Source organism: Neophocaena asiaeorientalis, unplaced genomic scaffold, assembly GCF_003031525.2.
Source record: "Neophocaena asiaeorientalis asiaeorientalis breed wild unplaced genomic scaffold, Neophocaena_asiaeorientalis_V1.1 scaffold595, whole genome shotgun sequence".
Lineage (NCBI taxonomy): Eukaryota > Metazoa > Chordata > Mammalia > Artiodactyla > Phocoenidae > Neophocaena > Neophocaena asiaeorientalis.
The window spans coordinates 259,725-286,839 of NW_020175397.1; the positions used below are offsets into that span (position 1 = coordinate 259,725).

Genomic DNA, 27,115 nt, shown 5'->3' on the forward strand with positions numbered 1-27,115 from the left:
TGGAGGGGTGGCTTAGGTGATCTGCCCACCCCCTTGGCGGTGGTGTGTGCAGGGGACATGCACAGCACCCGGCTGTTGCTCCCGACCCCCTGTTTTTGTTCCCGGCTCTTCAGAAGTGGCAGTTGGGTTTTTTGGTCTCTTTGTATCTTGTTGTCCAGAATTTGCCCCAACTGTACATACATGGAGTTATTTTTAGTTCGTTATAGTTTCATTGTATTTTGTAGCTAGAGGAGAGGTTTGTCCAGGTGCAGGCATCGCAGCACTGCAGCAAAGGGTCCCAGGTCCCAGGCCTGTCTTATAATAAGGGTATATTAAATTTGGGGTAGTTTCAGAGTCTTGATGGGTCTTTTTAAAATGTTGTGAAAATTGTCCATCTCTGTCTCTCACTCTCTTCATCCCCACATACTCCTTCATTTGTCCACCATCTGAATAATGAATCCATGAAGGGTTTTCTCATCCCTAAGGCATCAGGCCTTGGCACAATGATTATTCCACGAGATTCTTGGATCTCTTGCTGCCACACTCCCATTTAGGGCTTGCCTCTCACTACATCCTGTTTTCTCATTTGTTCTGTTTGCTTAAAAAAGCTTAAAGTGTTGAACAGCTCTCCCCATCCAGGGCCAAAGGAGTACTTCACTCGGGCCATGCTTGGGAGGCCTGAGTCTAGTCGGTTTGCGTGTTTCGTGAGTTCTCTGGGCTTCTCTTTTTCTTAAAAATGTGTTTTGTGGCTCTTTCTAGATACTTTATGTTTGACCCTACCTCGATCTTGAACCATTTGGAGGAAAGAACATGCATTCAACTGCATGCATCCCGATATTTCTGGCCAACTTTTTTTCTGTTAAATAAATGAAGCACGACTTTACTTGGAGCTTGCCTTTCTTATCCAGGGGATGTATTACCAACAGGAGATGTGATAAACTGACAGGTAGACCTGAAGCAATTTTATGTTTGGAAAGAGCTTTCTCTTTATAGGGAAAATTGTTCTATGTCAGAGACGTTGTATGGAATGTTGCTAACCATGCGGTCTTATTTTCTCTATGATTCTACATTCAGTGCTGCCCATACAGGTACCCCATTCACTTAACTGTTCTGAACAATCACACCATCTTTCTAAGTTAAGAAAACAAAATCTCAGCTCTTGCTTTAATTACAAACCACAAATTAAATGTAAAATATATAATACTTTCAAAACCAGACCTCCCCCAGGGCTTCATGGGCCCCGGAGTCAGACAGATTTGGTCCTCGCTGTGCCCCTTTCTGGGTGTGACTTTGGACAGGTCAGTCTGTCCATCTGTTAAGTGAGAATGTAGTGTGAGGACTGTGTGTAAGCACTCTGCATGCTGCCTGCTCCATGTGAGGGCTGCACTTAGTCGGGGGACGTACCTCCTGTTCTGTTGCTCTGATTATTAAGATGATACTGATGTGTGGGCGCTGACGGGGATTTGGTGTCAGCCTCCAGCTGGCGTGGGCTGAAAGCCTTGTCCCAAGCCATTAAGCATTCGTGAACCTTGTGCAGGTGGCCCACTCCTGGAAAACATTTCCCCGTCTTTCAAGAGACTGAACTCTCCCTTAGTCAGGCAGGAAATGTGCTTGAGTGGAAAACAGGTCTGGAGGGGGAGGAAGAGGGGCTAGGAGTGTTTGGAAAAGTGACCATTGATCTTAACAGGTGTGCTGTATTCAGGTTTGTGCCACTGAAGGTTGAGTCCCCACAAAAGGAAATAAAAATACAGTGACTGTGAGCTCACATTCCATGACTGTTTGTCCACATGTGATCACTTGGCAGTGGAAAGTGTGGCCCCTGGACTCCTGCCCGTGGTGGTGAGCAGGCACCATGAGGCCTTGGGCACATCTTCATCCTGGGCTCCCAGCCTCTACTCTCTGCCCCGCCTGCCTGCACAGCCACCCCCGCCGGCTTCCCCTCCTCCGCATTCCCTCCCGCGTTGCCTCTGTCCGAGCTCACGCTGTTTCCTTCTAGCTAGCTCTCTCCCTGGTAATCACCATGACAGTGCCCATGGTCGGCATCCTGTCACCTCCATGTGTGAACCCTGAGTGCCTATCTTTATCTATCTTGGTCTTGGAAGCATCTCCCACCCCATACGCCCACCAGCACCTTGGACTCAGAATTGCTCACAACTGGACTCTGTTCCATCCCACAGCACACCCACTTCTGGGTGAGGTCAGTGGCTCCCACATTCCAGCCACCAGGGCTGGAGACCTGGGCACCCCGTGCCTGACTCATCTGATCATTCATGGAGTCCAGTCACATCCATTGTACAGTCAAACTCCCACACTTTTCTGTTTCTGTGTCTGAGTCTCCTGATCTCTTTTGCTGTGCCCTGCCTAAGCTCTGGTTTGGGCACTGCCCTTTTAGCCTCTCCTTAAATTCCAAGTCCCCTTGGGGTGGGTGGGGTATGGGTTAGGCTAAGAATTTTTTCATCCTTCAGGAGCTAAAGTCAGATGCCCCCTCTTCCAGGAGGCACTCCGTGACTGCCTAATCAAAACAAATGTTCTTCTCAGCCCTGAATTGTACTTAAAACATAAGTGAGGGAATTGTACTTTCATCTTTAATGCCATGTTTTCAAGTGGATTTGCTCAAAACTTAAAAACCCTCCATCTCTTCTTTCTCTTTCTCATTCTTTCCTGCCCATCCAAACCCAAGACACACTCCTTTGTTGTTCTTGTTGGGGGAGAGACAAGTTTAAGGGAGGGAAAAATCAAGGGAGGTGAGTGAGATGTGCCTTGTTTACCCCTGCACACGTGTTGCCAGCACCTGAGCAGGGTGTGGGCATGGTGAATGGTGGGAGGGCTTTGGGGAGTTCCCGTGTGTGGTTGTGAAACTTATATGCAATTGAATTAAAGGGAGCACTTTTGGAACATGAGAAAGTATATGGTAAAATATGGCCACGTAAAGTTGTTAGATAATGTAAGGGCCAGAAAATCAAATATGTATCCAAGTTATAAGCATTTCAATCTCTCATTCATTTCCTAAATTACTGAGAAATGGAAGAGGCAAACGTTTCCAACAGCAAGATGCCCCGTGACGCTGGTTCCATGTATGTGACATGGGCATTTCATGGACACATTTAGAACTGTGGGCAGCCTGCCTCCTGGTCACTAAACTGGAATGGTCGTGTCACATTACAAGGGAGGAGTCACCTGCTGTGGGTGGAGCCAAAAATGGGCGTGCATCTTCCTCTCCTTCCTTCTGGCAGGAGGACTCTTATGTTCATGAATCCATAAATCAGGTTGGAGATCAGGGACAGTGACAGCCCAATTATTGTTGGGACTGTCCTTGTACAAGGAGGGGCAGTGGGTCACCAGGGATGTTAAATGGTCTCTCAAATTTGGAATCTGTTGTCACCTTAAAAAAAATTTCTTTTGCTGTTTGGGAAAATGGTAATCCAAGAACCTAAATGAAAATTTATTTGATAACAACGCATTGAAGATGAAAGTAAAATTCACTCAATTCTGCAATGCCTTTTTTTTTTTTTTTTTTTTAAACTTTATCTGTTTGTTTGGTTTTATACCTTGGCCACATCGTGTTACTGAGTCCAAGCTCATAATGCTTGCTGCACGACAGGACAGGCCAGTAAATTGAGAGATGAGTTGCTGGGGCAAGGAGTAGTGACGTTATTTGGAAAGCCAGCAGATCAAGAAGGTGGTGGACTCCTGCCCCAAAGAACCATCTTGCCTGAGTTAAAATTCAGACTTCTTTTATACTAAAAGGGGAAGTAAAGTCAAACATTTCCTGGTTCTGGTCAGCCTCCAGAGGTGATGTGTTAATTTCTCTTCCCTGTAGTCATTCACAGGTGGGCCTAGTCAGGATGTTTGTTGTGAGCTAAACAAAGGTATTTTAGCTTAAGGCTCATTACCTGAGAGGCAGCGTTCCCAGACATGGGCCATTATGTATAATTTACGCTTAAAAGCAATGTCCCTTTAGTGATTAACTTAAAGCAAAAGCAATAGAATACAGAAGTTAAAGAAACAGATCCAATATGGAATCAGATTTGTTTTCCCCCCCAATACAATTGGAGAGATTTATAAATACATTGTTGAAAACCCTTAGCCATTGCAGAGACAGTTTCGACACTGGAGAGGGATCATGAGTGAGGCTGAACTGGTGGGAATTCTGATGCATTTCAAAAAATAAATCATTAACAGAACAGTTCTGAGCAGGAGTCCTTGAACCATTCATGAAGAGCTACATGAAAGTAACATAGTGATCTTCAGGAAGAACCTGCTTTCAACTGCTTAAAATAATTCCTGTAAATTCCATAAGCCAGCTTACCTCCTCTTATTGGAATTGTTTACTTAGTAACTTTAAAAACATAACTAGTGGGCTTTCCTGGTGGCGCAGTGGTTGAGAGTCCACCTGCCGATGCAGGGGACACGGGTTTGTGCCCGGGTCCGGGAAGATCCCACATGCCGCGGAGCAGCTGGGCCCGTGAGCCATGGCCGCTGAGCCTGTGATCCGCAACCAGAGAGGCCACAACAGTAAGAGGCCCGCATACGGCAGAAAAAAAAAAAAACATAACTAATACAAATAAATAGTTTGTCAGCCTAAACAACTGACCAAAAATGATGAATTAAGGGATCTTAAAATTCTGTTTACTGCTTGTCTTTAAATAAAATTTGTCACTAATCACTCTAATATTTCCTTATTCCTTCACCCCCCACATTGTGCTGTTTTGCACAAAAAAGGCTCAGATAAGAACTTCAAAGCTCAGCAGGACTAATTATAAATGGTGTTAATTGATTTTCCCAGAAGAGGAAAGCTAATCATTAGAAGCCTCTTTTGGCCTAAGAACAGATCTTGGAAATTATATATTTAACACTCTGGCTTTACAGTTGAGCAAACAACAGGCCAAGAGGTGAGGAGTTTGGCGCAGAAACACCGGTGGCAGTGCTTCCCTAGAAAAGACATGTTTTTGCCTGTGGCCTCCTAAGTGTTCTTCTGAACAGAAGGCGTTTTTATCAGGACCCATTTCAGCTTGGACCCCGCCCCCATCTCAGAAGAATCACACTTTTTTCCACCAGTGACCCTTGAACTCTTGGATCAACACTCTGGGGCAGACCTCTCAGGACACCTGAGCAGGGTACTCGGTGATGGCTGATTGCAAGGGCGGTTGTCATTCTCTTGGAGGGTCCATGTTCCATGCTTGTAATATGTATGATGTGGCCCATATTTCAAGACTACACGTTTTCAGGTTTCCCCACATTTTAATATGTTACGCATACCTTCTGTCGGGCTCCCACTTTGTGAGGAGACGGAAGTGTGTTTGGATTTTAACCAGTCTTGCTCTGCGTTCTTTTCCTATGAGGTAGTCTTTTCTCGGTATGCATATTCTAAAGCTGAGTGGGAGTTTTCCAGTTGCTGTGCCCTGAGAGGACTGAGCTGCCTCTGACTCCTGCTTCTGTGCAGAAGAAGGGAATTGTGCATATTAGTTTTCTACTGCTGTGTGATGAGTTAATATAAACTCAGTAGCTGGAGACAACTCAGATGTGTGCTGTCACAGCTTCAGGGAGCAGGCATGCAGGTGCAGGTTGGCTGGGTGCTCTGCCCTGGGTGTCACCCGCTGCAGTCCAGGTGTTGGCCTGGCTGTGGTCTCGTCCTCTTCCAGGCTCATTCAGGTTCTTGGTGGAATTCAGCTCCGGTGCTGGTAGGCCTGGGGCCCCGTGCTCTTGCTGGCTGACGGCCAGGGCCACTCTCAGCTCCTGGCCCTGTTCATGAGGCCCTTCCATTGCTCTCTACACTTTAGTGTCTGACTTACTGTCTCTGGTTTAGGCCCAGTTTACAGGGCTCCTGTGGCTCCATCAGCCCCACCTGATGATTAGCTCGTAGCCCGCTGACTGGTCACCTTCATTACACCTGCAGGAGTGACTCCTCCCACATTCACAGCCCCCACTTTACTTGGGGGCCGGGGGTGGGGCGCTGTCAGGGACTTGCACACCAGGGCTGGGGATCTAGGGGATGTCTCAGAATCCTGCCACCACATGGGGCAGCACCTGTGCTTAGAAGGAATATCTCAGGGGCAAACTACACAGTGCCACTTCCTAAAATTGCTAGAAACAAATGCATAGTGTTGAGGACTGGGTGATTTTAAACCTTGCATCTCAGGTGGATCCCCTGGTCCCTGGAGGAGTGCAGGCACCTGCCTGGTGCAAGTTAGAATTCTGGAGTTTGCAGGGAGGCCACAGGTGGCATACACTCCTGAGACTTTTCCTATGGAGAGGAGGGGTCATGTGTCCTGTCCACTCTAGCCTGCATCCACTGTGACCTGAGGAAATAGAAGCCGGTCTTAAATTGTTTACCTGCTGCTTCTAAAATCAGTGTTCTTAGGAGGCCAGTGTTGCCGTATGGTGTTAGTGGGACTTACATGTTTTCTCTGCGGTGCTTTTCCTGTGCACAGACACAGGGGCATGTGGTACACAAGCCTGTGGAAGTGTCTCCTGGTGTGATGCCCTCTGTCACCTGGTCCTCTGCTGCTCTCCCCCTTCCCATCCCTGCAGGCTGGGAGCCGCCCCTTCCAGCTGAAGTTATGGGAATTGAAGTTACTGGGTGCTAGTCTGCTCGGGCTGCTGTGACAGCACCACAAACTGGGCGGCTTAAACAACAGAAGTTTATTGTCTCACAGTCTGGAGGCAGGATGTCCAAGATCAAGGCATTGACAGGACTGGTGTCTCTGGGGGCCTCTCTCCTTGGCTTGCTGATGGCCGTCCTCTCCCTGTGTCCTCACATGGTCTTCCTCTGTGCACACACATCCCTGGTGTCTCTCCCTCTCCTTATAAGGATCAGGGCCCCACCCTATGACCTCATTTTGGCTCAGTCACCTCTTTAAAGACCTTATATCCAAATACAGTTGCTGAGAAAAGGAGGACAACTTATATCTAATTTGTATGTTATATGTAATGTATCTATTATATATGTATAGACATACACATGTAAAATGTAATATATATAAGTTATACAGTATATGTTACTATATAATGTATATGGTATACATATAATAAAAATAAGAGTAACGCAGGCCAGGCAGGGGCGTTGCAGGGTCAGTGTAGGGTCCACACTCAGTGCTGGAGCTCCCGCTGGAACAGTCAACCGGACTGTGGGGCTTCAATGAGGAATTTTTGTCTGTCTGTCGAGGTGATGAAGGGATTCTGTGATGCTGTTCTTCCACAAGTGACTCCTGAGTCTGGGTTTTAAGGGTCCTACTGCTTTAGGAGTTCCTGTGAGCTGCAGGGCCTTTCTCTTTCAGGCATCCTGGAGCTGCTCTGCTGCCGCTCCCTTTGCTTTCCATGGCTGGGATGGGTCTTCCTGCCAGGACGGTCGGTCACCGAGGTCTCCTCATCCATTGCTCTGTGTTTACAGGGGCCTGTGCGGGGGTCTCCTTCAGGCTCAAATGCCTCCATCAAAGTTAACTGTTTTCAGTACGTGCTCTGCTAGAGTGGGCAAGCTAATGTTCTAAGATTTCAAGGCAGATGGAAACTGACTTTATTTTTGATGAGTTCTGTAAATGGAATGTAGTCAAGATAAACAACCCAGACAGTGTCACGCCCTGCCTCCTCTGGCCCGGTCATCCCCGCCTCCTGCCTGTCCCCAGGGCCAGTGTAGGACCACCGGTCTCCTGGCAGCTGCTGTCACACTGGGGCCTGTCCAGCTCACTGTCAGCGTGCACTGCCCACCTCAGTGACCGCACAGCAAATTAGCTTTTGGAAACTTTCTTCTGGAAAGGACAGGGCCTTTCAAATTCCTCTGTACTTTATGTGAGAAGCCAACAAAGTGTCCTGATAAGGAAGAAAGACTAAAGAGCTAATGTTGCAATGATAGAAAGTCAAGGTTTGATCTTCAGAAGAGGAAATAGGAACATAGTTATGTGATGTTTCATTTGTCACTCATCAAGGCTGTCTGTCCACTGGGAAGAAGTCAGACTGTGACAGTGAGCGGGCAGTGCCCTTGGGCCAGAGCCGGGGGACTTGTCAGAGCTGGAAAAGGATGCCTCACCTGAACAGCACCCTGGCCTTGCAGGGATGGTTGGGTCCAGAAGAATACCTTTGTGCTCACATTGGGGGCTTGATTCTATAGCCCCCAGGGGTGCTATCTAGTGCTTTGGTCTCGCCTTGAATTTATTTTTGAGGACAAAGTTGTATCTAATTTATCTGTGTTGGCCCTTTAGCGACCAAACTACGGTGTATCTTGAAACAGAGGAATGCAAGTAAATAGAGGCTTATGGTGGATGGGGCTACTTCTCTTTTCAGCATCTGGGGCAGCTGATGCTAGGAGCCCCTGGAAGTCTGCCGTGGGTCCCCTCAGATCCACAGTGTGGAATAAAATAGAGGTCTGACACTCAGGACTCATCACCCAGCACTCAGGAGTCAGGTGAGACTCAGACTCGCTGCTGAATTGTTCTCTGGGAGCTCAGGTGAGGAAGTGTGGGGGGCCAGTGAGAAGGTGATGGTGAAAGTGAAGTGTGTTTTAGGGCTTTTTATTTTCCTAACAACATAACCCAGAGGATTTTTTCATGCAGTTTTCTCATGTAGAATGTCATGTTGAGATAAAGTCTTGTTCCTCTGCTTATTTATAAAACTGGACAAAACTGCCTCCAAGGAGCTCTTAAAAATGCCATTTGTAGGATTAATGAGCCCATTTTTCCAGAGTAAAAAAAAAAATCTAAAGCAGAAATCTACCCGTGTTTTCATCCTACTACCTATTAATCAATAGTAACTATCAGGGGTTGAAAACTGACTGTGGCAGGCACTGTTTTGAGTGATTATCTACTTCATCTTGAGCGTCGTGGAGAGGATACATCTGCTGTGATCTCCATCCTGCAGAAGGTACAGAGGTTCTGCTAGCTGTCTCTATGAATTTGTCTATTGTAGGAACCTCATAAGAGTGAAATCGTACAGTGTTTGTCCTGTTGTGACTGGCTTATTTCACTTAGCATAATGTCCTCTGAGTTCATCCATGTTGTAACATGTGTCAGAATTTCCTTCCTTTTCATGGCTGAATCATATTCCACTGTGAATATACGACATTTTGCTTATCCATCTATTGTTGGGCATTTGGGTTGTTTCCACTTTTGGGCTATTGGGAGTAATGCTGTTATGAACATGGGTAGGCAAATATACATTAGAGTCCCTGCTTTTAATTCTTTGGGGTATATACTTAGGAGTGGAAAGCGTAGCCATTTTAAAGTGGACAATTCAGTGGCATTTAGTGTAACCATCACCACTACCTAGTTCCAGAACATTTTAATCACCCCAAATGGAAACCTGTGCCCAGGAAACAATTTCTCCCCATCCCATCTCCCCTCCCCTCAGGCTCTGGCAGCCACGAATTCACCTTCTATTGCCATGGATTTGCCTGTTCTAGATATTTCATATTACTGGAATTTCACTATATGTGGCCTTTAGGAATCTTCTTTTAAATGCTTGTTATTATGGAAAATCTCAGCATACCAGAAAGTGGCATGATGTGTTCAATGAGCTGCATGTGCCCGTCACCCAGATTTGGCCTCCATCGATCTCCTCCAGACTTGTTAATGGCTGTCTCTTTACCAGGGAAGAAAAGCAGTACGTGAACCGATTCTGGAAAGAAATCCGCGTGGGAGACTTTGTGCGTCTTTGCTGCAATGAGATCATCCCTGCAGATATCCTGCTGCTCTATTCGAGTGACCCCGACGGGCTGTGCCACATCGAGACAGCCAACCTGGATGGAGAGACCAACCTGAAACGGCGCCAGGTGGTCCGAGGCTTCTCCGAGCTCGTAAGTGACCTGGTGTGTCCAGGGTCCCAGGTACCATGTCCTGTGGTGCTTCCCATGCCGGCCCTCCAGGCCTTCGAGCACCTGCATCCCCTCCATCAGGCCAGGCTGATGGATGGATGGGGGACTGAGGGTCTGAGAGGACCCCAGTCCCCCTGAGCACATAACCGGCCTGTGGCTATAGGAAACAGGACCCAGTTTTATGACTCTGATTTCCACGGTACAATTTGTAGATTTGGAGTCCCTTTAAAGTCACTAGGAACACTTGGGACTGGCTGACTGTCAGCATTTACCCAGCTGTTGCTCTCATTCTAACACAGCAGCAGTAATGACCTGACCCCAGCATGTGGCTCAGGAATTTCTCTCCTCAGGGGTGTTTCTGAGTTCAGTGTCAGGTCTTCTGTGACTGAATTCTGCCTTGGAGGAGCATTGACCACAGCTCAGAAATGCTGGCCCTGTGGGGAGTGAGAAGTAGGAAGGGGAGCAGTGTCCCACCACCTATACCCACCGATAGCCTTGTGGCCGGAAAGTTCAGACCCTGTCAGGGGTTTCCAACCTCTGTCCCCCTCTGGGTCTGTGCAGAGGATGCAGGGGTGCCAATGCCAGGGGACAGAAAGGAGCATGAGCCCTCGGGGAGCCCACACCTTGTTCTCCTGACACTGAGCTGCCTGTCTCTGTCACTCAGGGGCCTTGCCATCAAGGAAGGAAGGTTTAAGAAGTGCCCGAGGCAGTGAGCTCCTGAGTTTCAGGAAGGCAGCCACTGGGGGGGGTCTCTTCCTCTGTCACATAATGGGTGTCAGTGTCACACACACTGGGGATTTTCTTCCTCTGTCGTTGGCGCCCTCTCAGTGAACTCTTACAGGAGAATCAGGACTGGGATGGGTCTGGAGCATTTGGCTTTTTTTATAGCCTGGAGGTGTCCCTGGGGCACTGTCGGCATTTGACATAGGGCATTAGTTGTGCAGGATTGTCGGGGGAGGGGGGCATCCCCGCATCCCGCTATGAGTGTCCATGCCGTTTACCCTTGGTCACTGTGACAGCTGAAGGCACCTCCTACACGCTTGCAAAGGGCCAGATGGCATCCCACACCCTGGGGCTACTGCCGGCCTTGGTGGCAGGACTTTCTGAGCCTGACACTCACCCACCTCCTGCAGACGGCCCGGACTTCCTCAACAGTGTCTGGATTGTTCTGCCCTCGCTTCTGTCCACCACGATTTCCTCATTTTCATCTCCTTTTGCGCCAAGAATGTCTTTGTGAGCTGCCTCAAATCTTTCTTGGAATGAGGCAAAGCATACATAAACATTAAAAATAGTATTTTTTTTAAATGGGATGCTCTTCTCCCGGATCAGGAGAGTTGGTGACAGTGCTTGTTGGGGACCCTTGAGGCCCAGCACTGGCACATTCAGTGAGTTCCAGCTTCTGCATTGATTGTGCTCCAGGGTTTGGTAATAAATGTGGGCCAACATTCCCCTGCCGTTTCCCCCCCAGCCACATGTGCATGTGTCCTGAGGTCGCCTCACCTCAAGGCTTCTCCCCCAGGCTTGCCCCAGTCCCCCAGAACCCACTGTTCCCAAGCCCTCTCCAGGGCACAGGTGTGGGGATGAGCCCTGAGGTCAGCAGGGATGGGCTTGGATTGGAGGAAGGTGGTGACCGCACAGGCTCCAGCTCCATCCAGGTGGAGCAGCCAGTGTGCGCAGAGGGTGCTTGTAACATAAACGGATGCATCCGTGTATCTAATGGGCGAAACTTCAGACACTGTGGAAAATCTAGCGAACCTGCAGAACCTGCGAGCAGAGTGGATCTGTTTGTGCGGCGGGTGGGGCAAAGCCACGGGGGTGCATCTCCTTGGTCAGCTTTCGGGAAAAACTTCCTTGTTTCGTGTCTTCTAATTTGTTCAGCTGCTGAACCCAGTAATATCTAAAAGCCTCCTCCACCCACTTTTCTCACTGGTGCTTTGTATAAACGCACTGTTCGTAAGATGGATGTTGAAATTCCAGGATCGATACAGACAGACACATCCTATATCCTGCTGCGTAGTGCCCGTGCATGCCTGAGGAGGTCAATGGAGCTGAGCCGTAACTTAGTCAAAATGGCCAAAATTAAGAACCAAAACCATTTTGATTAAAAAAAAGTTTCTTTATCAGCACCCAAATTCTTCAATATGTATGCACACTCTAGTCCCTATTATTGGTATATTTTTTCACTTTCTGGTTTTTTCTCCCTCTTTCCCTAACGTCCAAAGGCATTTTTCTGGTACCTGAATTCTTGTTCATACATTATTATTCTGAAATGTATGAACTGCCCCATGGAAAATAAAGATAGGAAGTCTGTGGCTTTTAAAAGCCTGACAATTGGAAAACCAAGGTTTGGCTGTAACATTACAATGCCAGGAACATTTCAGTTCTATGTATTGAAGTGGGGTTTTCACGGGTGGAGTCAGCTGGTGTCTCAGGCAGGTGAAGAGCGGACTCCTGTCCAATGCACAGTAACAGTGCCACGTTGACGAGGGCTCAGTTGGAAGTGCAGGCCCCTAGGAAAACTTAAATTAGAGGTGATTTGCAAAACTAAGGTGAAGAATATGAGAGGACCTTGACATTCATGCAGGGGTTGGGTATATCTGTCAGGGTCCAGTGAGGAGGCAGAAACCACAGCTGATTCGGCCAGGGCAAGTTTGATGTAAAGAACTCCTCATGGGGGATTGCACAGTAAAAGTGAAGGGACTCCCCAGAATGTAGAAGAGCTGATAGAGGGAACAGCCAGTGGTCCTGGTGGTAAGATAGTGCCCAGGGAAGAGGCCCCCAAGCCTGAGTCTTGTTCTCATGGCCAAGGGCATGGCTGTCCTTCATGGGATGGCAGAAAAGTTACTGAGGGGCGGGCTGTACCAGTGGGTCAGCCCTCACAGGTGCAGGGGAGCCATACACTGGGAGCTGCTGGGCCTGGGAGCTTGCGAGATGCTGGGACAGGTGCTGCTGGAGCCCGGTGCTGGGGATGCCACCCTCTGTGTGGGGCTCCCACCACTGCCGTGGACGAAGGCCAGGTGGCGGCTCTCTGGACAGCAGCCCCATGGATCCCAGGCCTGTATGTGCGAGGTGTTCAGGAGGGCATGCAGTGAGCAGCAGCCTGGGCTGGGGTCCGAGGCTGATCCTCAGGGATCTGGTTTCCCTGAGCTGAGAGCTGGGGAGAGCTTGTGCAGTCTGGGTCCTGGAGAACAAATCCACTAACCCTCCACCTGAAGGCCAGCTCCTCCCTCTAGCACCCTTGGCTGACAAGGCAAGAATGTGGCTCCTCTTCTCACCCTCTCCAGTTTCCAAAGTCATTTATGAAGTGCGTGTTGTTTGCTTGGGGAAGGATGCTAAGAAAGAGGGAAGTGGTCCACACGCTGTAGGGTCTGGTCATTTAAGGCAGTGGGACCAACACCTAGAGGACCCAGGCCTGCTCACCAGCAGATACTTGATACTGAGCAACAAGAAGAATCCCATTAGGGGATTGGGCTTGGAAAGTGGCCTTCCGAGAGGCCTAGGGAGGCTCCCAGAAAGAGGGCTTAAATCGTATTCTGAAGGCTAGGATGGGAGGGTTTGGGTGCTGGGTAGGTGTTTTAGGCAATGGTACAGGTCAGATGATGTCTCAGAGGTGGAAACAGGATTGTATGTAAAGAAGAGAGTTAGACAAATTGTACAGAATTGAGGGGCTGGAAACACAGCGAGGTGGGGATGCATGGCTTGCCCAGACACCTGAGTCCAAGGGGACAGGGCCCCCAGACACCTTCAGCCACCCAGCCATCTTGCCTCTGAAGAAGGAAACATAGATATTGGCACTTCAAAATAAACATTTTTTTTTTTTTTTTGCGGTACGCGGGCCTCTCACTGCTGTGGCCTCTCCCGCTGCGGAGCACAGGCTCCAGACGCGCAGGCTCAGCGGCCATGGCCCACGGGCCCAGCCGCTCCGTGGCATATGGGATCCCCCCAGACCGGGGCACGAACCCGCGCCTCCCGCATCGGCAGGCGGACTTTCAACCACTGCACCACCAGGGAAGCCCCAAAATAAACATTTGATTTAAAAGTTGGGGTCATGGGAGTTCCCTGGCGGTCCAGTGGTTAGGAGTCTGTGCTCTCACTGCCAGGAGCCTGGGTCCAGTCCCTGGTTGGGGAACTGAGATCCTGCAAGGCACACAGTGTGGCCAAAAAAAAAAAAAGTTGGAGTGAAATTGGCATTATCCAAGAAATAAGAGGGACCGCAAAGCTGAACATGAGCTGTCACAATAACAACTCACATTTGTTCCGGCATCCTGGGGGCCAGGCGTTATTATGCCTCTCCGGTTCATAGTGGTTCAAACATTTTAAAATCATATTTTAAAATATAGATTGTGAGGTAATGATGATCATACCCTTTTATAGATGACAAACAGGGAAGTCAGGAGATTCTGCTAAGGCCCCCCTTCCCCCACCCGTCGAATCAGCGGAGAGCTCGAAGCTTCCGGGTCTGGCAGCTCCTGGGTTGGCAGGATGGGGGTTCTCCAGCGCCCCGTCTTTCCTGTTCATTGGGCATCTGTGTTGCTTCATCCCACGTGTTCATTCAGACCTGCAGCCCTACCCGTGCAGCTGCATGTGTTCAGCCTCTATACAGGGAAAAGTTTCTAGCTCATCTGTAACATTCGTACAGTCATTTCTGTAGAATGAGGAGGTCCTTAGGCTGATAATTTTACATAAAGATCTTTTTTTTTTTACAGAGTCTCACTTTTGTGATTTTTCATTCTTTTAATAAATATTTATTGAGCACCTACTATGCTTTAAATGCCATTCTAGGCACCCATCAAAACAGGTAAACATCTTTCCCCTCATGTTGTTGTGTGACGTGTGAATAGGTAAATCGGGCAGAGGTGGACTAGGGATACTGCTGAGGGTAAAGCAGAAGCAGGGGCCCTAAGCCTCAGGTGGTGTTGGAGTTTCAGAGGGGGTGGGGCCGTCTAGGAGGGGACTTACGTGTGGGTTAATTTCCTGGGAAAAAATGTTCCTCCAGTTTGTCTCTTGGATGGACTTGTGGGATTGTTGCCCACACCCCGGCTACACCCACAGGGCCATCTGCTTCCCACAGTTTGGAGCGGTGATTGTGGGAGCTGCAGGAAGAGCTGAACCCACAAGCCTGCCGAAGCTCGCTCTTCCCAGGCGTGTGTGGGTGTGTGCACACGTGTGTGCATGTGTGCCTGGCACGTGCTCCCGATGACATTAGTGTGGAAATTTCCTAGGCTGGAAAAAGTCTGAGAAGCACTACTTTAAAAAGATGTACCTAAGGGCTTTCCTGGTGGTGCAGTGGTTGAGAGTCCGCCTGCCAATGCAGGGGATGCGGGTTCGTGCCCCTGTCCAGGAGTATCTCACATGCCGCAGAGCAGCTGGGCCCGTGAGCCATGGCCGCTGAGCCTGCGTGTCCGGAGCCTGTGCTCCACAATCAGAGAGGCCACAACAGTGAGAGGCCCGCGTACCACAAAAACAAAAAAAAAGATGTACCTAATGTCTAGATTGGCACGGATCCTAAGACAGTGACCTGGCTTTTCTTCCACTTTGCACGTAGATTTTACTAAGTTACCACCAGCATTGGGTGCCGGACTCTCTCAGGCAGTGACAAAGCTCAGAGTTTCCTTTATGAGGGAGAGTCAGTCCTCCCCCAAGTTACTTGACAAAATTCAGGGAGTTTAGAAGAATGACTAAAATTCCAAATATGTAGGAGACACAATTAATATTTTTTTGTTTCTACCTACACATGCTCCCAAAATTATCTCTACCACAGGAAAACTAGGGGTGAAAAGTTGGTTTGTAAGATAGTTCTTACACCAAAGTTTCTTTTTCCTTAAGCTGTTGGAGTATTCAAATTAGCTATATTCTCTGCTGTGGGATTGAAGAAGGAAACCATCTGTCATCTAAGTGGAAAACAAAGACAGCTGGCTGGGTGTGTTAATTGGATTGGTCAATATCAAGCTTTGGCAAAAAGATTCTTGGTTTTCTTTTACATAATGAAATATAGTCACTAAGCTCATAATTTATACTGTGAGACATTTTTATTCTCATATTTAACAATCATATACTTTTGTTGAAGGATATTAAATCGGTAACAGGAAAGAATATGAGAAAGAAAATTATTTTGAGAATATAATAACTATATTTGGACTAAAAATTTACTTCTAGCCAGTGTGGATATTCAAAGCAATTCAGTTAGGTAGGTAATATAATTATCTGAGACATACCATGTTTTATAATATCAACTGCATTTACTTCGTGGGGAATGTCAATTTGGTTGTATAATAAGATGTTTTGGTTTCCAATCCAGGTGACTTTGCCATGGATTCTTTGCCTTGAACCTGTGGTCTAGGAAAGCAGTGCTTGCAGAGAGTAAAGTACTGTAATCTTAATGAAAACAACTAAATGCCAGGAAGTTGATAATATTAGGCTCCCCTGAAGTATTAATCCTAAAAGATCTTATTACAATATATAGAAACTTCAACATTTTTTTGTGTGCATTTAACTTCGTGTTTTTTTGTTTGGTTGGAAGTGGTTATTTTCTATTCTAGGAAAAAGACAACTAAAGCAATAAGGTTTTTGTTCTATTCATGGTGGTATACAATGTGAAGTTTTATTTTTATTTTCATTGGAAAAAAAAGGAATTTAATCAAATTCCAACTTTTCTAAATGTAGTTAAATTGCATCAGCAATCGCAGAGTTTGAGGCTCTGTGTGTGTGTGTGTGTGTGTGTGTGTGTGTGTGTGTGTGTGTGTGTGTGGTTTCTGGAGCAGGCATTTCTTACCAGTAGAAGGAGCTGGCAATGTGAGATCTGTCCAGTTGTCAGTAAGGTCCTCCTCACAAGTGGGTATGGGTGTGTATGTAGACGTGTGGTTGTGTGCATGTGTGTTTGCCCACGTGTGAGTGTATTTGTGTGTGGGTATGCGCATAGGTATGTGTATGTGTGTGAGAGTGTGTGTGTGCAAGTGTATGTCCCAAAGAATAAAGCAAAATGAGCTAAGCGTGCCCAAGTTACCACTTTTGACTATCTTTGAGGAGAGGATAAAGATTCTTTCCTGGGCTAAGACATACTGTTCTAGCAGTATATTGATGTGCAGGAGCTCATTCCTGGGGGACCTGGAATTTTCAGTCTGGCTGTTGAGCATCTCCTGTTCACTGCTCACATTAGGCGATGGTGCCCAGGCAGTCCCGTCTCTGCACAGTGGACTCTGGGTCAGATTGTTCCTTGATGGGGTGTCGTGCCTGGGGCTGTGTCCCTTCCCCTTGTTTTCTGAGCAGAGCCCCCGATGAGAGGAAGGTCCCTGTTCCCACAATATGAGACCAGTCGCCACAGCATTTGAATTTTTTGAGTTATCCTCCTTTTGTTTCTGAATGTTGAGTCTAGTTCCCCATTTTACCAAGAATTACTGGGGAAGTTATATAAAACTTTAGGCCTGCATGTACTCCTCCAGTGGAAGCCAGTGCTAGGTTCTTGTACTGGTGCGAGTGCTTCTGAGAGTCTGGCCTCCCCACACAACAGAGCAAAGCAGGGATCCTTATCCACATCTGGTCCTGTGAACCAGTCCTTGTGTTACCTACCAGGGTTTTTGGCCTTCCCCAATCAATAACAAAGCAGGGATCCTTATCCACATCTGCACAATCATCATGATGTCCTGTGAACCAGTCCTTGTGTTACCTACCAGGGTTTTTGGCCTTCCCCAATCAATAGAAATTGATCAGAGGCCAGACAAGAAATTCAGGCAAGGCTTTACTGGGGCTCCTGCTGCAGCAGGGAGGAGTGAGAACGAGTAACAGTTTCCCTTGCACACTCCCTGGCGGGAGTGGCGAGCTGGTTCCTTCTATGGGGTGAGGGTGGGAGTGCGTCCAGGGGTCGGGCTGGAGGGGTGGCTTAGGAGGTGTGCCCACCCGTTAGGTGGTGCTCTGTGCAGGGTGCATGCGCAGTACCCTGCTTTTGCTCCCGACCCCCTGCTTTTGCTCCCGGCTCTTCAGCAGTGGCAGTTGGGTGTGTTTTTTGGTCTTTTTGAATCTTGTCCATAATGTGCCCCAACTGTGCATGCACGCAGTTATTTTTAGTCCCTTATAGTTTCTTTGTATTTCGTAGCTCCAGGAGACATTTGTCTAGGTGCAGACACTGCAGCAAAGGGTCCCAGGTCCCAGTCTGTCTCACCTGTAAGGGGAAGGGAGCTGTGCTACAGAGCACACTGTTACCTGCTTGGGTGTGGATGAAACTGTGCTCCTGACATCTGAATTGGGTTTCAACCATATTGAGATACATTCGGGGCTTTTCCAGCAGTGCTGACGAATAATCCGTACTGGGGAAGGCACCGGGATTCGACCTAGCAGCCCCGATTGGCATTGTCACCCAGCCGAGGTCAGGCAGAAGTTCGTTGGTTTCCAGTGGAGCCTCTTGCAGTAACAGATGTGTCAGGGCAGCTTCCCCTCCAGTGACCAGAGCCAGTGTGTCATAGCCAGCGACCAGAAATCTTCCCCTCCGATCCAGAGAGCAGACACTGAGGTACATCTGCATGGGTTTTTGTAAGTTTAGAATTAGGCCAAAGCTTCAGAATTGTTCTTTGTTGCACACACACACACCTAACCCTAACCCTAACCCTAACAGAAATATCCATGTGTGAGTCTTGTGTCTTTGAGAAAAAAGGAAAAAAATATTCTCACATACTTGTGACAAGTGACTTTTCAGCACATCTTCCTGCTGTTGGTTAGAAGTGAGCCCTTTCGTTTGGGTGGTAAAGAAGGCTGGCTTCAAAGGACTGCAGATCTAGGTTTGTTTTGGAAGGAACATCAAATGGCTGGTTTGGTCATCCGGCCTTTATCAAGCATTTTGGAGCCTTGACCATCAGGCAGGAAATCTTGTGAGGACAGACTTTGTGAGGTTGACATGAGGACAGACTGAGAGGGGGCGTGTCTCTCTCAGCCCTGGAGACCCTCCTCCAGGGTCATGAGTGTTGAAACCCTGCTTGGATATTCTGAGTGTTGGTGTGTCAAAGCTAAGGGCGGGCAGGGAAGATGTGCCAGGAGGGTCGGGCTCTATAGCCCAGGTGGGACTGTTTGTCCCAAGCACCAGAGATCAGAGGCTCAAGAGCACTTGGATTCAACAAGGTGGGGCCATCTGCCTGTTCTAAGCCATCCTGCACATCGTGCCCCTTGGGGAGATGGGCATCTTTGTGACAGCTGCCTGCCAACCCCCTGTTGACCCTGTTGACAGGAGACCCTAGGGCTGGCACTGTGCAGAACCCGGAACTGGGGGGGCTCTGTGTTAGTGTTCAGAGAGCTTGTGACCCTTCTGGTGAGAATGAGACTGTTTGTGCCAACCACTCCCCCCTCCGCCCCCACCTTGGGTAGTGGAACCAGCTGACACTCACCCAGCACTCACTGTGTGCCAGGCCTCTCTGAGCCTCCCAGGTCACTGCTTCCTCTGATTCTCTTGAGGGAGGTGCTGGGACACCCATGTCATCCAGGTCCCGTGTGACAGATGAGCCCTGACACACAGAGGGACTCAGCCCCTTGGCCTATCATGGGGCAGAGGGACGGTTGGGACTCAGGGCAACCTCCAGAGATCCCTAGACCATTGCTGTTGAATATACAGGATGAGGAGGGCCGGGCCGGGCTCATCCACAGCCATGGGGGCGGGGGCAGAGCGTGGCCGTCCTTGGGGTGGGCAGGGTGAGTCTGGGGTCCCATGGTCGCACTGCCACACCTGGTCTGGCTGGCTTCCTGCCCAGCTTGGAGTATGTGCTTCTCATTCCACCCCTGTGGCTTGAGAGGCATAGGAAATGTTTGCTTTATTCTAAGCAGAAGAAGCCATTTGTTCCACTGATTACACCTTTCACCAAAAAAGTCCACAATTAAAGGCGTTGAGCTGCTGTGGTAGAAGCAGGTGGCCAGGAGACCCCTTCCTTCTACTACCCACCCCACAGCTCAGGAGACCCCTCTGACCCTCCCCTCCCCTTGGTCATGGTCACTCCTCCCCAGTGGCTGTCATGGTTCAGTCATTTCCCAGCCACCCCAGCCCAGCACTTGGAGTTACCGCTCCCCCGACTCTCCCTGAATGCAGAGAGCTGGTCCCAGTCTTGTAGCTTCTGCAGTGCCAGGCCTGGGACCCCGACTGGGAGGCAGCCCCTCATGAGGTGTCACCTCAGCTGGGGACACCCAAAGCCCTTGTCCCGAATATGTGACTCTGAAAGGTCCCTTCATGGAGAGCAATTCCCTTCCCCTCCACAGAGCTCTTCAGAACCCTGAAAGCTGCTGGCAACTAGCCTGGGGCAGTGGTCTCCACAGCTGACATTTGCTGGCACTTAACCACTTAACAGTGCTTTCTAGTATGGTTGACCTAAACCTGCCCTGGGGGGGTACATGGGACCCTCCGGGCTGGGCCTCCCAGCTCTCTGCCTACCCTGGTGTGGGGTGGGCAGGCACTGGGCTCTTCTGAGCTCCCCAGGGTTTCCCCAGGGCTGAGGACAACTGCCTTGAGATAAAAACAGTTGCCTTCCTGTTTTACAAGTAAGGTGGCCCAGGTCCAGAGAGATAAGTGGGCTCGCCCCAGTCCTGCAGCTACAAAGCAGGCATCCTGGCTGCACTGCCCATACCTGCAGCGCCCCTCCAGCTCCTGCGCTCACCCTGCAGTGGTGCGTGAGTCCATCCTTCCTAGGACAGCACCTGACTTGGCTCCTCCTTGCACCTTCCCAGTGTGTCCACGCAGCGTCTTCCCCCCGCAGTTGGCCCTGAGCACTGCTGCAGTGGCTGCTAGAGTCATGTCCGAATGGCAGCTCTCACCTTGGCACTGTGGCTCAGAAGCCTGCAGTGGAGGCAGGCACTTTAGAGCATTGTGGTAAAGTTAAGGGACAAGTCCCTAGGCCAGAAAGGGCAGAAAAGAAATTGATGACTGTCCAAATATCTGACTACAGTGCACTGTGTAGCAGAACAGCCCAGTCTAAAGAAACTGCTGATGCCAAGAAGCCAGGGGCAGAATGCATGATACGTGTTTGTCTGTATATGTCTCTCTCTATATATATACACACATAGATGTAGTCGATAGGGATGTACATGCACACATGTATCTGTGGGTTCCACTTAAGAGTTGATTAGTGGTTTGAAATGTTGGCAAAACCCTGGCTCGGTTGTTTCTGGGGCCTTTGGGCTGTGCTTCTCACCGAGCTGTGGTCCTCGTCCCTGGCTTCACTCCAGGAGGCCTGGATGAGCACAGGGTTCTGGGGCTGGAGAGAAGGCTCTGTCTCTGATGGGGGTTGGGGTGCCCCAGCTGGTTAGCTGGGGTGATGAGGGACCCTCGGGCTGTGGACAGACGAGATACCACCTGGACCTCTGGCACGTCCCCATGCAGGCTGCTGCTCTCAGACAGCAGGGACAGGAAGCAGTTGCCCATGGGCAGTGTGGCCCTGTGAGCACCTGGGTCACTTCTCACAGCAGTGCTGCACTTGGGCTTTTAAATGAGCATGACAGCTGTCACTGTTAGGGGTCTGGCCAAGATGTGGAGGGAAAACTGAGCCCTTGCCGTCTTTGCTCTCTGCCCTCCTTGAGATGGGCAGCCCGGGGTGGGGGGTGGGGGGTTCTGCCCCCTCCCCGCCTCACAGGGTGGTGGGATCCAGGTGCTGATGAGGAAACGGGAGGACAGGGAGGCTCGGAAAGTCTCCTTCATTGTTCACAGACTTAGCACTTTGTGTGCTGGGCACTGTGATTAAAACAGAAAACATCCCTTCCTTTAAGGAACTGCAGGTTAAGTGATCTGAGCTGTTGACTGCAGCAGAGCCGGATGCAAACTGAAGCCTGCCTAAAGCAGCATGGGGGGGCTCGGCCAGCCTCCTGGCTCCCTGGCTACCGCCCAACCCTGCCCTCACTCCCGAAGGGTGGGTGATGCCTGGGCGTGTGGTTGCTCTGTGTGTGTCAGCCCTGCCTGCCCCGTTCCCTCCAAGACTTTCGAAGAAAAACCCAATTATAGTAGAGGCTGGCAGAGCTGGCGAGGCTGACTTGAGGCTGCAGCCCCTCAGTCCACACTGAGTAGAAATAAAGCTGACCTTCCATGGCCTGTGAAGTGGCGTGTGGCTTCCTTCCTTCCCAGCTTCCCGACCCACCTCGGTGGTGGCTGGCTCTTCTCACCCCTTCTTCCTGACTCAGAGGAAACCCCTGTTTTAGGAGGGACCACAGTCCCTGACGGGCCTGGGGAGGAAGTCGCTGGTAGACAGTTTGGGGTCTGAGAAGGAGGCCCCAGGCAGGCTTGGTCACAGTGAACAAGATGGGGGCCACACAGAGCACTGTGGAGAGCAGATTCTGGGTTCTGCACCTGCTGGCTTGCGACCCGAGAGGGTCATATCACCTCTTAGGCTTCAGTTTCAACATCTGCAAGATGGGAGCATTGTCAGAGGTCCTCCTCTCCCGGCAGACCAGAGCTCAGCAGGGGTGCCTCTGCCCCTGCCCCTGCCCCCATGGCTGTCCTCAAAGGAAAGGTGGGAGCGGCCCCTGTGGGCCTCTCTGTGCAGAAGAGCCTGATAATGAACACAGCAGTGAGAGGCATTGCCCTGAGCTCAGTGAGTCCAGAGTGCCTGGAGAGAGCTGGAGAGTTGGGTGCTAGTGGGGAATTGTGCGGGGTTCTGGGGAGGAGGAGGCTGCAGCATGGAGTACCGGCCTGTGGGTGTGGGACTCTGGGTCTGCAGCTTTAACCTGCCTCCCTGGTGCAAGAACATGGGAGCAGGTAGGACACAGTCAGCACCCTGGGGAGCTGCTCCTTGACCCACTCGCAGGGCAGGGCTACATGCTTCTAAGGGAAAGTCCTGGTTTTTAGAGGGAATCCTTTTGTCACATATTGCAACTGTTGGCATGTATTCCACAGAGGAAGGGAGGATGCTGGCTTGATGTGCCGGGGACTGTTAGATCTCTACCCACAGCCCAGGAGCTCAGCAGACAGGAAGCCCCACCATGCAGGGCCGACATCATTACCAGTGTCCATGGAACTGCCGGGGCTCTCTGGAGGTGCTTCACCTCAAACCGTAGGATGGTTGTAAAGGCCAGGCTTGCAAAGGGAAAATAATTGAGAAGGAAACCTTCATTTATGTCCATAAGGCTCCTTACAAGCGTTCACCAGTTACACTGCAGAGTTATCCTCTGCAGTTGGCAGGCTGGAGCCGGGAGCTCTTGGCACCCTTGAATTAAAGGGCAGGGTCCATATGATTTGTGGTATCACAGATGGGGCGTCCTTGGCGATGACCCTTGTGTCTCAGCTACCGGAAATTAAGGATGGCTGAGATAACCAGATGGGGCATCCTTGGTCCTGGAAGCCCACACTGCACCATGGGTCTTAGACTGAAAAACTATTTGCATGTAATTGCTTGTGTTCTTGGGTTCTTGTCCGGAGGTTGGTGGGTAGAGCAGCAGCATTGCCCTCACCTGGGGCTGGTGATAAATGCAGAGTCCCAGGCCTGCACAGCCCCACAGAGACAGGATCTCATTTTGATAAGATTATTGTGGGATTCATGTCTGAGAAGTCAAGCGGTGCTGATTTATACCTGGACATACTTAGTTTTCTGTATTTCCTCTGTTTTCCAGACACAAGTAGGATAATAATCAGTTTCTATGTTCTTCTTCTTTTTTTTTTTTTTTTGCCATACGCGGGCCTCTTACTGTTGTGGCCTCTCCTGTTGCGGAGCACAGCGGCCATGGCTCACGGGCCCAGCTGCTCCACAGCATGTGGGATCTTCCCGGACCCGGGCACGAACCCGTGTCCCCTGCATCAGCAGGCGGACTCTCAACCACTGCGCCACCAGGGAAGCCCTATGTTCTTCTTCTTGATGGAGGCAGATATTTCAGTAATTTACTAATTAAGACACTTCTTTTTTTTTTTTTTAAAAAAAGTCACAAATATAGATCACCTTCTACAAAAGATGTGCCTTTGAACACCTCTGGATAAAACAAAATTGAATGATATTCTCCCCTAGAAGTAATTTCAGGGATGCTTTGTTTGCACCATTAGGTTAGTCCGTGGGGCAGGAGCAGTGCTTCCTGGGGTGAGTACTGGTACAGCAGGTTCTGGGCCCTGGACTTCATGGACCTGGCAGCCTCTTCCTTCGGTGTTCCCAAGCTAGGGCCACTGTCACCTGGTGTCCTAGGGAAGCCGCTCTGCCCAGCTGAGTGCCACTGCGCGTTAGGGCTACTCTGATTCCCACACTGGCTCTCCTGCACGCCTGCCCTCCTCCCTTTCGCAGGACTCCTTCTGCCACCACTTCCGAGGGGACACTCTTTCTAACACACCAATGCTTTGGAATGCTGTCCCCAGTGTGCTCCAGGCCTCCTTGCTTGGTGTCCTGGGTCCTCCCCCAAGTGTGCCTACAGCCTCGGGGGCTTCCTCTGCTCCTGGAGTCTGGTTTACTTTCAGGTTCTGCCCATGGGTGAAATTTCAAATATCACATCCGTCCTCTGAGGCCTCCAGAAGTATTGCAACACAAGACTAAGATATACAACAAGCATTCTTGGCTTTTAAAGTTTAAAATGTAAGGACAAACCACAGGCACATGGCACACCTCTGTGACCAACATGAGTGCACACGTGTCTGTGTATGTGCGTACGTGCACACAGATAGATACACAGAGACCTGCAGTCTTCCCATTATGGGGTGCCTGCCCTGAGAATCGGGATTTTTACCAGCTAGGTCATGAATCTGAAAGGAGCAACCTTTGGCAGAGATCCCCAAGGGTGGAACTGCTTACAGAAACTGCGTTCTTCCCAGCCCTTGCCTGTTTCATACTTACTGCTCTCAGGGCCATGAGACTGGGGAAAATGCCTTACTTAGGTCTCTGGGAGTCCTCAGAAAGGGTAACAGAACCTAAAATGTTGTGGTGCATTGTATTGGGGTTCTCCAGAGAAACAGAACCAATGGGAGAGATGAAGATAGATAGATAGATAGATAGATAGATAGATAGAAGGATATAGTCTCCTTGTATATCTCTTTATGTGTCTGTGTATCTATGTCTATATCTCTATATTTGAGTCAATAGCTATATAAGTCTCTCTCTTTATATATATGTACATATATATGTGTGTGTATATGTTTCTTTAGAGAAATATAGAGATATATAGATATTTCTATATATGGGAATCTATGTACATATAGAGAGATTTATTATGGAAACTGGCTTACAGGATTATAGAGACAGAATCCCATGATCTGCCATCTGCAAACTGACAGGAAGGACCAGGGAAGCTGATGTGTAGTTCAGTCTGAATCTGAAGGCTTGAGAACCCGGGGAACCTATGGTGTGAATCTCAGTCCAAGGGCAGGAGAAAGTGAGGTGAGCTGTCCCAGCTCAACAGTGAGGCAGGAAAAAGGGCGAATTCCTCCTTCCTTCACCTGTTGTTCTGTTGAGGCCCTCAGTGGATTGGAGGATGCCTACCCACTTTGGGGAGGGCATCTGCTTTACCAGGTCCACTGATGCAAATGCTCGTCTTGTCCAGAAACATACAGACACACCCAGAAACAATGTCTGATCTGGGCACCTCGTGGTCAGTCAAATCGACACATAAAATTAACCACCACCTGTGTTTACTTGGTATCTTGTGGGGTTTTCCTTGGAGAGAGTATGAACAGTAAAAAGGCAGAGGGAGGCAGTTCTGGAACTTCTGCTTTGGCCGTGACCACCCTTTGAGCGTGGACTCTTCTGCTTCTGACCTTGACTTATGGCTTGAGTGGGAGGATACCATCCCAGGGTCTTGCAAGAGAGCAGAAGTGGGAGGGGATAGAGTTGTGGTGAACAGGTTCAGGAGTCAGTGAGGCTGGGCAAAGGTTGGGGCAGGGAGGAGGCCGCCATAACATGGCCTCGGGACCTTGACCAAGTCACTTCTCTCCCAGACCATCTAGAAATGGGCAGCATTGGACCATGAGGTCTCTGAGGCCCCTCTTGTCCCTGCTCTGTGACTGCCTTTCATGAAAAAGGGCAAGGACACTGCAGTGGTGTGGATGGAGAGATGGCAGGGATTAGTAGGCAGCTATGCCCCGGTCGTGACACATCCAACTCCAGCACCCGCCAGTGCATTTGCTGTGTGCCAGGCCCCCAAGGTGGCCTCTCAAGTGACCCTCAGTGACCCGAGGGGTTTGTGTATATCACTTCTCCCATTTTACAAAGGCAATAGTTGAGACAAGGAACATGAGGTCTGCTGCTCGGAATGAGATGCATGGTGTGACGTGCTAGACCCTGGCCTTTGGCCGAGGGAGGCTCTCATCTGCCTCAGAATGCTGCATTCAGAGGCCCAGTTTTGTCAAGAATAGAACAGAGGAAAGTAGACTTGGTCAGGGAAGATTTAAGTTAGACGTGGGGCTAGACTCTCCTGCATGAATAAGACAATAGTGTGTTCTACCCTAGTGTGGGGAGCTGGGGGCAGAAGTCCCTGCAGCAGGAGGTCCTGAGCTGCTCAGGAAGCTCTGGGCTCTGTTGCAGTGCTGTCAGCAGCAGCTGTGAGATGAGGGACGTGCTCATTGCAGAGGAGGGACGTGGAAGACATTTAACGCAAGGGCCCTGTTGGCTCAGAAGGGTTTGTGCCCAGAGAATGACTGGACATCATGAACTTGGGTACTGTGGATGTATCAGGAGTCTCCCTCAGGAAGGAGAGCCTCTCTAGGGCTTCCTCTGGGTTCCCGCAGCTCCACTCACCATCTCCTGCTCCATCTCCTCGGGGAGCTCTGCCTTGGCTGGACCCTCCCCAAGGGGCCTCTTCTTCATTGCCTTGCTATACCAGCGTAACCATTCACATCTGCTGCCCTGTTAATTCTCACCCCATGAGACAGCATTGCCGTTGCCTCCGCTTTACATGAAGGAATTGGAATCCTGGATAGATGCTGTGATTTGCTGGCAGGCACTCAGCTAGTGCAGGAGAGACCTGGGATTCCCATTTGGATTCGTAGACTCTGCCTACGCCTTTTGTCCTCCCAGTGAGATCACCGGTTCCCAAACTAGTTCACGCACCCTAACTGGTAACCAGTGCCTGAGCACTGCAATATATGCTTGTCAGTTTCCTTCCCAGTTAGATTCTGTGTATTGGGTTGAACCATTGCTGTTGTGTGGGTCAAAGTCAAATAATGACTATACTAATACTTTAGGGACCTCATAAAATATAGAGGACAAACATTTCAGGATGAGATTTAAAAGGATTATCCAAAGCAGTCTGTTCCTCGCTTGCTGCTGTGTGGTGGATCTCATCTGAGGCCGGTGCTAGTGGAGAGCGTGTGCGGGCATTGGTGTCTTTGTCACGGGTGGATCACACACATCTGTGACAAGGGGAGTGATCAGAAGCCTGTGATCATCTCCCTGGAAAAGAGGGACATTTGTCTGA

General features: G+C 49.6%; 1 protein-coding gene across 1 annotated transcript in view; it reads left to right on the forward strand.

Annotated features, from left to right (window-relative positions):
* Positions 1 to 27,115, forward strand: part of ATP10A (ATPase phospholipid transporting 10A (putative)) — a 179,394-nt gene that overhangs the window by 64,221 nt on the left and 88,058 nt on the right. Inside the window, exon 3 of the mRNA XM_024766406.1 lies at positions 9,559 to 9,763. Coding sequence (XP_024622174.1) covers positions 9,559 to 9,763 — 205 coding nt within the window. The remainder of the gene's footprint in view (positions 1 to 9,558; positions 9,764 to 27,115) is intronic.